Below are 11,017 nucleotides of genomic sequence, written 5' to 3' on the forward strand. Positions count from 1 at the left end.
ACTACGCCACTGCCCACAAGAGTTCTTCCTCCGATTTCGGTGAGATTTTAGTTCGATTTACTTGATTATTTTGGGTTGTTGAAGACTTGTCTGGTGTAATTGTGGATTCACAATTTGTATCTTGTATTATTGCATGGCGGCAACGGCGGAGCTACGTTGGGCTGTAGCCCAGTCTAAATCTTTTAAAATCTTTTATATATATATTTAACATACACAACCTTGTCCAATTGGCTTTTCAGCTATATGTTATACATGAGATCAGGTGATCAAACCCTGCCTCATCTTCTTTTTAATTCTATTATAATTTCAAGCGATTTTATTAATATAATTATTACACAAAATCATTTTCTTTTTAATTCTATTATAATTTCAAGCAAGATGATTTTATTAAAATAATTATTACACAAAATCAGGTGATCAAACCCTTATATATGTAAATAATGTAATAATAGTATTTATAAAACTACATTTATATAATAATTATATATTATTATTTTTATTAATTTGAATATAATTAATAATAGAAATAATTTTAAAATGGGTAAAATATAAAGATTAAAATAATAATTTATATAAATATAAGGTTAAAATAGTTTTTTATATTTTTTAATTTTAAACTATTTCAAAAATTTATAAAAAAAATATAAATTAATATTAATAAACAAGAAAAGTTAAGTTGATTTGGTTCAGTATTTAAATAAATAAATTGATATATTATTTATTCTTCTAAAATGATTTATATGCATTAATATTTTATAATCCTAATTTTGAGTGTTTATTCATTTACCATAATTTTGTATTTTTATTTTTATTTATATTTTTTGTTTACTTTTTATCTACATTCATACAAAAATTAGGCTGAAATTCATTAAATGGACTTTTATATTTTTTTTTTATTTATATATTTAGTTTTCAATTTTGTATTTTTATTCTTATTTATATTTTTTGTTTACTTTTTATTTACATTCATACAAAAATTAGTCTGAAATTCATTAATTAGACTTGTATATTTTATTTATTTATTTAGTTTTTTATTATTTAAAACTTAATTAATTTAACTTCTCATTTTGTTTTAATATATATATTTTTTTAAATCGAGTATTTTTTATATTTTATTAGGTTTCGTATATTTATTTTATTTTAGTAAAGGTATTTTTGGAACTGTTTAATTAATATGTTTACTTATTACTCATATTAGTGTAATACATAGGGGAGGGAAAAATTAGCAATATTAAAGATATATCAAAAATACCGTACCGCAATATATCAAAAATATCAATTTTTAAGGTATACCGAAAAAAATGTAAGGTATGATACCATGTCGAATTTATTAGTACGATAAAGGTATGAGATTTTTAAGATTTTGTTATATCGAGATATACCGAAATACCGAAATAGTATTTATAAGTTAATATATATATATATAATACTTATAAGGAAATAATTAAATATATTTCATATTAATTTAATTATAGAAATATAATTTTTGAATAATATCAAAATATAATTATACTGTAATATTATTATAGTATATGCAATCTCTACCTTATGTATTAGATTGATTTTTTTAAAGTTAATATATTTTTTAGGTATCAAAGGTATAATATCAATACCGTACAAAAATTAAGGTATACCGAAATTAATGTAAGATAAATGTATGAATTTTTTTTATACCGAAATTAAGGTATATCGAAATCAAAGTATACCGAAATCAAGGTAAGGTAAATGTATGCATTTTTTGCATACCGAAATTTTAAGTAAGATATAAAGTATAAATAAAACACTAAGGTATACCGTACCGACCCACCCCTAGTAATACTTTTAAAATTTTCAGCCCAGTGAAAAAAAAATCCTGGATTCGCCCTTGCATGGCGGAAGTGTAACATTGTGATTAATTATAGATTCATAGAATGATTGTTAATCTATAAATTTTTAATGCATATTAGTATTTAGAGTTTTATCAAGCATGCCTCCTATAAGAAAACAATTGTCTGGGGAAGAAAAAAGAAAGAAGAACCAAAAGGAAAATGCTTTAATTCAAAACCAAGTAGGAAGCCTTAATAAGTATTTCACAAGCAATCAAATAGTAGAGCAAGTGAACCAGAATGACATCGATGATAAGTTGAATGATCGGGAATATGGTGAATTGAATGAACTTCGCAATGAAGACCCAAAACAGTTTGAAAATGAGAACGATGTAAGTATGCCTAAAAGTGACACTGATGGAGATATAAATCAAAAGATTTTGTTTCCTTTAAATGTTGATGATCCAGGAAATTGGGAAAAATGCAAAATATTAAGGTTTTTTGGTTGAAAGAGGTCCTAAAAGATATGATGATATTTTGTTTCCTCTTGATAACACTGAAAGACATTTCAATCCATCACATTATAAGAGACAATTGACAAATGGTGAGAAAAGTGACAGAAGATGGTTAGTGTACTCTATTTTTATGGACAAGATCTTCTGTTTTTGTTGCAAGTTATTCAAAACTCAGATAACTATGGCGAAACTTGGTTATCTGGCTGACGAAGGATACAAAGATTGGAAAAACGCATCATTCGGAGAAAGAGACAATTTGATTATATCAATAGTGAAGAGGTAACTCAATCTCCTAAAGAATCTTTTTGAGTTAATTACTTCTTATTTATAATTGATCAAGCTCTTTCTTCTCTTCAAGCAATTTCAAAAGTACGAAGAAACCTTTGGGTTTTTATTTAGTTTGGAGAAGTTGAAGTCTATTGATGATGATGGTCTCTTGAGCTCATGTGTCAATCTTCAAAATTCTTTAACACATGATGGACACTCCGATGTTGATGGATCCGATTTATTTCTAGAAACTAATGTTGTTAAGACATTCATTACCCGGAGAAGCAAAAAGAGAAAATGATGTGCTGAATTATTTGAAAACAATGGATGGTTGTTATCCAAATTCCTATATCGCATATCGAGTTTTGCTGACTATACTAGTTACTGTTGTATCTGCGGAAATGAGTTTTTCTAAATTGAAGTTGATTAAAACTTATTTTCGATCAACTATGTCGCAAGAAAAACTAAATGGGTTAGTTATGTTATCTATCTAGAAAAAAATTATTTAGAAAGTTGATTATGTAAACTTGATCAATACTTTCGCTTCGAAAAATGTGAGACGAGTAATTTTTAAGTGACTATGTACTAGTTCGGAACATGAATTTGTTTGGATCTTCTTTGTTTTTTTAGTATTTATTTATGACATATTGTTTATGATATTTTATTTCTAAAATTTATGTTACAAATATTATTATATTTAAATCGATAAAAAAATATATGTATGAATATTAAGCTTTGAGGGCACCAAGTTTTGTGCTCGTCTCAGATCTCGAAATCTCAGGTCCGGCATTGGTACGCATTATTCCCTATAAATATTCATACTCAATTATGTCAACACTCAATCTAAGAAAAGAGAGCCAAAATCGGTTCAAATCTCCTAAAGTCTCACTCTCCTTGACAAATTAATCAATGGCCGGCCAATCCAGTACTAGGGCATTTGCAGGAGGCAAGGAAGAGTTGGTGTTGACTGTGAGAAGACAGGAAGCACAGCTTGTGGTTCCGGCTAAGCCGACCCCTCGTGTTCACTTGCCACTTTCAGACATCGATGACCAGGAGGCTCTTCGTATTCAGGTTCCCATCACAATGTTCTATGGCGGCGGCTCCCACTTCCTGCAGAGTGATAGAGATCCAGTTAAGGTTATTCGTGAAGCCCTCTCCGAGGCCCTTGTCTTTTACTATCCATTAGCCGGTCGCCTAAGGGAATTAGGACCTGATCAAACAGGGAGCAAACTTATGGTGGATTGCACCGGAGAACTAGGAATCTTGTTTATAGAGGCCGATGCTGACGTTACCCTCATGCAGTTGGGCCTCCCCCTTCAACCTCCGTTCCCTTATTTGGAAGACCTTCTTCTTCATCACGATGATGTTCAAGGCCGCTCAGTCGACGGTGGTATACTTGGATGTTCATTGCTTTTATTTCAGGTCACGCGCCTCACGTGCAGTGGCTTCGTCGTGGCATGTCGCCTCAATCACACCATGTGCGATGGGACAGGACTGGTTCAATTCTTAACGGCTGTCGGAGACCTTGCACGAGGCCGCCGAGCACCTTCTGCACCGACGGTATGGGAGAGAAAACTGTTGAGTGCCAGGGATCCACTGCGGGTGACGTGCACTCATCACGAGTACGATCAGTTGGTCGACGACGACGACGTTGGAGCCCAACTTGAGGATTTAGTTCATCGTTCTTTCTTTTTTGGGTCTGCGGAAATTGAGACATTGAGACAACTCGTCCCTAGTCCCGAGCAGCTCGGACGTCGCTGTACCTCATTCGACTTGATGACGGCATGCATCTGGCGATGCCGTACCATCGCTCTCGGATTCGAACCTAACCAGGATGTGCGGTTTCTTTGTGTGGTCAATGCCCGCAACAAGTATAAACCTCCCCTCCCAACCGGTTACTACGGTAACGCTATTGCGTTTCCGGCTGCTTTGACCACTGCGGGTATGCTATGCAAACACTCATTAGAGTACGCATTGAAGTTGGTAATGAAAACTAAAGAGAATGTGACAGAGGAGTACATGAGGTCGACAGCTGACCTCATGGTCCTCAAGGGACGACCCCCCTTAACAACGGGGGCACACATATTTTTGATTTCAGACTTGAGGCGGCTAGGGTTTGGGGATGTCGACTTTGGTTGGGGAAAGGCTTGCTATGCCGGAGCAGCCATGTCCGGCATATCCAGCGCAACGAGGTTGGTCAACTATTATGTATCCGGTAAGAATGATAAAGACGAAGATGGAGATCTCTTACTAATCTCCCTTCCAGCAACTGCCATGAAAGTATTTGAGGACCAACTGCAACGCCTACTAAAACATGGTTATGACATCCTATCAACTTTATAAACATATATAAATAAAATATGTATTCCTTTTAAAATTAAATAAATAAACATACATAAATGAAATGAATAATGAGCTCATCTAAATATATATATATATATATATATATATATATATATATATATATATATATATATATATATATATATATATATATATATATATATATATATATATATATATATATATTAAATACATAAATATAAATATTTATAAAGTGGGTTCTAAATGAGATCATTAATGCATGTATATGCATATAATAATTTGGAAGCTATCTTAGATATATTGCTACTACTTCAAATATAGTTATGTTGTCCCACTTATATTTTGTATGTCTATAGTTCTACAATGCTATCATAATCATAAATAGTCTTTTAAGTTTGTCTTATGGTTATTTTTTTAGTATCTAACCTCAAGTATCTCCATTTGTTTATAAACTATATATATTGTTATCCATACTTTCCTCTATTTGCATTACAATTTAAAAAAACCTATGCATTATATTTATTTAAAAAAAAGATTGCGATAGAAAATGAGTGATAAAATTTAAATGGTTTGATTGAATACTAATAGTTTATATTAAATCATCTTACCATTTAATGATAAGAAACTTAAGTTTCGTTCTTAAAAGTTGCAATACCAACATGAGCTTCAAAGTTTATAAAAGGAGATGCATTGCAAAATAAATTTTATTCAAAATGAAGTTGTAGTATACATAATAAAGTAATTTTATTTCATATAACTAAAAAAATGAGTGTACCAACTGTAAAAAAAAAACAAATTTTTAATAAAATAAATAATCCTCATGAATTTAGTTTAAGAAGATGGTAATTTTATTAAATAAGTTTCATCATTTTATTACTTTCAAGAACATTCATCAATTGATAAAAGGAAAATTAAATTATTATTTTTTTTTGAATAAAAGAGAGCTAGCATGACAACCCCACAATCATGACCCCCGCTTAAACTCAAAGCGCTTTCAGATGGAATCGAACCCGTAACATTTTGGTCTCTTTAAGTTGACTCTTATCACCAGGTTACCTTGGTGGGATAAAAGGAAAATTATAATCTTATCATAACAAACACTACCTCTAAATCAAGACATGAGAAATTATAAGGATTTTTTTTATAAAGAATAACTAGAATGACACACCACATCAATGAAATCGTTTCAATTCAAACTCTTTTAGTTGAAATATAAAAAAGATTTGTAATCTAAACAAAACATTTTAATTCAAGAATAATAATCTTATATTAGACTTTAATTCAAGATTGATAGAAATTTGTGAGAAGGCTTAAAATATTACTAAAAAAAATGGTTTCTGCCTAACACAAAATTTGTGACGGAAAAATGAAAAAAAGATATCATGTGTGCATAACTATCATGGCTGATAATCATTCTAAAAATGGGACAGGAAAATCTGAATATCAACGACGGCACCGATAATGTCGTCGTTGATATTATAGCTTATCAACAATGGCGATAGCATAATGTTGTCGCTGATAATTTTTCAAAAAATGTTGTGAGAAACCAGAAGTCTCTCTTTTATATCGACAACGTTTATAACGAAAATCTTCGCTGATATGTTTTATCAGCGACGGTTCTTTGGTCATCCTCGATAATAAAAAAATATCAGCGACGACAAAACAACGTCGTCGCTGATATAGGTCACTAATAATTCTTATTCCACTAGTGTAAGATCACTAGTAAAAAAACAGGTATCAGTAAGGGCTAACGCTGTTACAGAAAGCACTAAAAGCCGTTACTATTCATCTTCAGTAACATCACATAACGCCGTTACGGTTCGTTACAAACACGTACATTACAAATAGTTACGAATCATTAGTAACAACTATCCAACACCGTTACTGATAAAGCTATCTGTAACGACGTTAATACCGTTACTATTATACTTATCTGTAACGACACTATAATGGAAGAACCGTTACTGCTATCACTATCTGTAACGACACTATAATGGAAGAACCGTTACTGTATGAATTATCTATAACGACATTAGGATGGAAGAACTGTTACTGTTATTATTTTCTGTAACGACACTTGAAAGGAAGAACTGTTACTGATGGACTTATCTGTAACGACAATTGAAAGGAAGAACCATTACTGATGGACTTATTTGTAATGGCAATTGAAAGGAAGAACCGTTACTGATAGACTTATCTGTAACGGCATTGGAATGGAAGAACTGTTACTATTAGGGTTATCTGTAACGAGATTCGTAATGATAGAACCGTTACAGATATTTTTTATATTTCTTTTTTTATTTTAATTATTATTAATACCTGTAATACGAAAATAGGCAAATTTTATAATCCAAAATACCCAAAAATCTCATTAAATATACCCAAATATCATAATTCTAAATACCAAATATCATAATTCTAAATACCCAAATATCGTAATTCAAAATACACAAATATCATAATTCAAAACACCCAAAATACACAAATACCCACAATCAAGTAGGAGGTGGAGGACGGGAAGGAAGGCCACCGGGAAACATAGATAACATCATTGCCATCTGATTCTTCATCTGAAGCATTTCTTCCCTCATTTTTTCACGTTCAGCCTCATAACGTAGTCTCTCTTCCTCGGAACGTTTTCTCGCTTCCTTAGAACGTAGTCTCTTAGCCTCGCAACGTTGTCTCTCAGCCTCAATCACTTTACGTGACATTTGTCTCTCAGCCTCAATCTCTTCACGTGACAGTCGTCTCTAAGCCTCATTCTCCTCTTGCAACTCTATCTTCTCTGCTTCACACTCCTCTCGAAACTTCCTCATCTTCAATTCACGTTCCTCTCGCATTTTGCGCATTTCTTTCTGTAGAACCAGGTTGTCCTCGCGTAATTGTTGAGTGTTTGTGCGATGATGACTGCTCGAAGAACCCCAAGCATCTGCTCTAAACGATGTAGGTCGTACGCCTGCCCCTATACCTACAACTCTACAATGTCCTTGAGACCCGAAAGCGTACTCTGTCAACTGTAGTTCATTTCTACTTGGGTCTTCTTCTATAGCAGTGCGCAACGCAGACTACAAACACAATTAGTTTTGGATTAGTACAGAACATAAACAAACACAAATCAAACATATAAATAAATCACACTTACCACTTTCTCAATAATATTAGGGGGACCTCCGGATTTGGATCCTGTAGAGTTGGTTTCTTAGTATGTGTGTGGAGAAATAGGTCAGCGAAATTTGGCGATTGTCCAGTAGTCCTCTCCTGTACAGATTCAATGATACACATTATAATAAAACCAAAAAAACATTCAAAACTTTATATGAATTGAGAAAACGCACCAGTTGCCTCTCGACTTGTGAAAAAGAGATGTTACCCGCATGATTCTTGTACACGACATTCGCCCTATTACTCGTATTTGAAATACTTATTTTCTGAAATTTTGAATAGTTTTTTGTTTAATAGATTATTAAAGTAAGAGTTCGTTAAAAAAATAATAGGGCGATCACTTACCTTGAACTCCAGAGTGAAGAAGCGACGCTCTAGAAGATAATGCAAATCACTAAGTGCGATCTTCGGGGGGATTGGCCCGAATCGCTACCACGTTATCTTCAAAGGGCTTAACGTACAAAGTGTTCCATTGACATCTCCACCTATCCCAAAGTTGTTTTGCGTGATGTAGCCCTTGACACCGATAGGTGTCGATGTTCCCCTCCGTAGACTCGAATAACAATTTAATATAAAAATATAATTATAGATTGTGATTAATACATCAAAACGAATAACTTACCGTGATAGCCTGCTATATGTGATCCAGCTGTGTGGAGCTCAGGTCCATCCAACGTAGGTTCCTGTGCAGTACTGCATTGGAGTCCCGAATGACACTCCAAATATGCATCGACCATGCAGTCCTATTATCGCACATGGGCTTACCATCTATCGGATTGAACTCTAGTGACATCTTCTCTCCAGGCTGCAACTTACCAACTGTAGTATTTTTGTTCTTACCCCGTCTCCTCCTCGAAGAAGATCCTAAAAATTAACACAAATTTATATAGGGATCATAAGAACATACATAATCAAACACCGGTACCTGCGTCATGCTTAGACGGGGGTTGTGTCTGATCATCATCTATAGTATTTGGTACACCATCAACTGCCATATCATCATCACTCTGTAAATACTCGTTCAAATCGATGCCACCAATAGAGTTGAGTAACGCTAAAGGGTCCTCAGAACTAATCCTCGGTCCTCTAAACGAGGTTCTCTAACTGATGCACGAAGCCCATACCCTTCTTAGGTGGTGTCATGATCTCTGTAAATATACAATGTAATGTTTATTAGAGAAATGTGCGATTTGAACCCATGCCTTAATAAACAGAATTAAACCTTAATTAGAATAACAAAAATTTATTGGAGTAACAATTTTCCATCCAATCCACTAGTGAAAAATGGGTCAAAACCGAGAGTAAAAACTCTCGGTTTTGACCCTATAACTTTCGGTATAGACACTTTACCGAAAGTTTTGGTAACTCTCGCCATCCCTCGGTATTGACTCTCTCGTTAAAAACAATTGGGCATTTACCGAGAGATATCGTAGAGTTTTCGGTTTAGATACCCTAGAGTAAAACCGAAAGGTAATTGAAAAACTTTCGGTTTTTCTCTTTGTGGAAAAATCGAGGGTTTTACAAATAACTCTCGGTTTTCTTCAAACGGAGAAAACCGAGAGTTTTCAATATTACTCTCGGTTTTCTCCATTAGAAGAAAACCGAGAGTTTTCATATAACTCTCGCTTTTCTCCATTTGAAGAAAACCGAGAGTTATTAGAAAACTCTCGGTTTTCTTTTAATGGAGAAAACCGAGAGTTATATGAAAACTCTCGGTTTTCTCCGTTTGAAGAAAACCGAGGGTTATTATAAAACTTTTGGTTTTCCTCTTTGTGGAAAAACCGAGAGTTTTCTAATAACTCTCGTTTTTCGTCTTTGGGTAAAAACCGAGGGTTTGTCATATAACTCTCGGTTTTCTCTTTAGGTAAAAACCGAGAGTTTTCTAATATTACTTTCGGTTTTCTCTAAGGGTAAAAACCAAGAGTTTTCTAATATTATTACTTTCGGTTTTTTCCCGTAAATTTTTAAAAATGTGCGGATTATTTTGCTTGCAACCAAAACCTGTTCAGCCAAACCAATATATCAATGATAAAAGAAATGCCACATACATTAAACGATCACATTAATTGATCATTATCATTACAAAATTCGAAACCAAACAAATAATCCGAACAATCTGTTATAAATTCAAATTGATACAACTATTAATGAAAACATGTTTTGAATCGAAACAACCTTAGCTTGTGGGGGGGAGGAGGTGGTTGTTGCCTCATATACAATTCGATTCTCTCCATTCTTGCGTTCATCTCTAACTTCTCCCTCTCCATTCTTGTCACAATTTCTTCCTTTTCCGCTTCCATTTCTTCCATTCTGCGCCTTCTTTCTTCATCCTTCTTCTCCAGTTCCTCCAGCTTGAGCTTCATTATTTGATTCTCTTCTAACAATCGCTTATTGTTTCACTGTGAATTGTTTCCATTTCGACGATCCTCACGAAAGTGTGTCGGCCGGACGCCTGATCCCATTCCGAACACGACCCCGTGTTTTTGTTGTCCGAACACCCTCTCCGTCAATTCGAAATCCGATATTCCCGGTTCGTTACTAACAACCTCCTCCATCTCAACCTGCACAATTCAAATAAAATATAATTTCTATAATAAAAAACTAGGCATATTCAATTCACTTACAATTTTCTCTTGCACGTGTTCGTCCGGGACGGGTGTTGGGTTTTCTTTTGTCGGTTTTGGGGTACGGGTCCTCTTGAATACTTCAATTACAGACGGTGCCCGTCCCATTTCAATCGCCTGTTGAAATAAATGATTTATATAATTAATAACAATCTTTAGATTAAGTTATTACAAATAATTTACTTACCAACTCGTCTTCAATCTGTGCAAACAGTCTACTTCCCGTTCGATGCGGGAATTTCAGCTTCTTCCTGTTCTTCATATTTGTAGAACTGTTTCTCTGTATTTGAAATAAAAATGAAGTTAGATTAATTAGTAT

General features: G+C 33.6%; 1 protein-coding gene across 1 annotated transcript; it reads left to right on the forward strand.

Annotated features, from left to right (window-relative positions):
- The first annotated feature begins 3,496 nt into the window (after positions 1 to 3,496).
- On the forward strand, positions 3,497 to 4,930 carry LOC124919505 (benzyl alcohol O-benzoyltransferase-like). The gene has a single exon (XM_047459756.1). It carries the CDS (start codon positions 3,497 to 3,499, stop codon positions 4,928 to 4,930), a length of 1,434 nt encoding a protein of 477 aa, XP_047315712.1.
- Positions 4,931 to 11,017: the final 6,087 nt, after the last annotated feature.

The sequence above is a fragment of the Impatiens glandulifera genome, chromosome 1 (assembly GCF_907164915.1).
Source record: "Impatiens glandulifera chromosome 1, dImpGla2.1, whole genome shotgun sequence".
NCBI classification, from domain to species: Eukaryota; Viridiplantae; Streptophyta; class Magnoliopsida; order Ericales; family Balsaminaceae; genus Impatiens; species Impatiens glandulifera.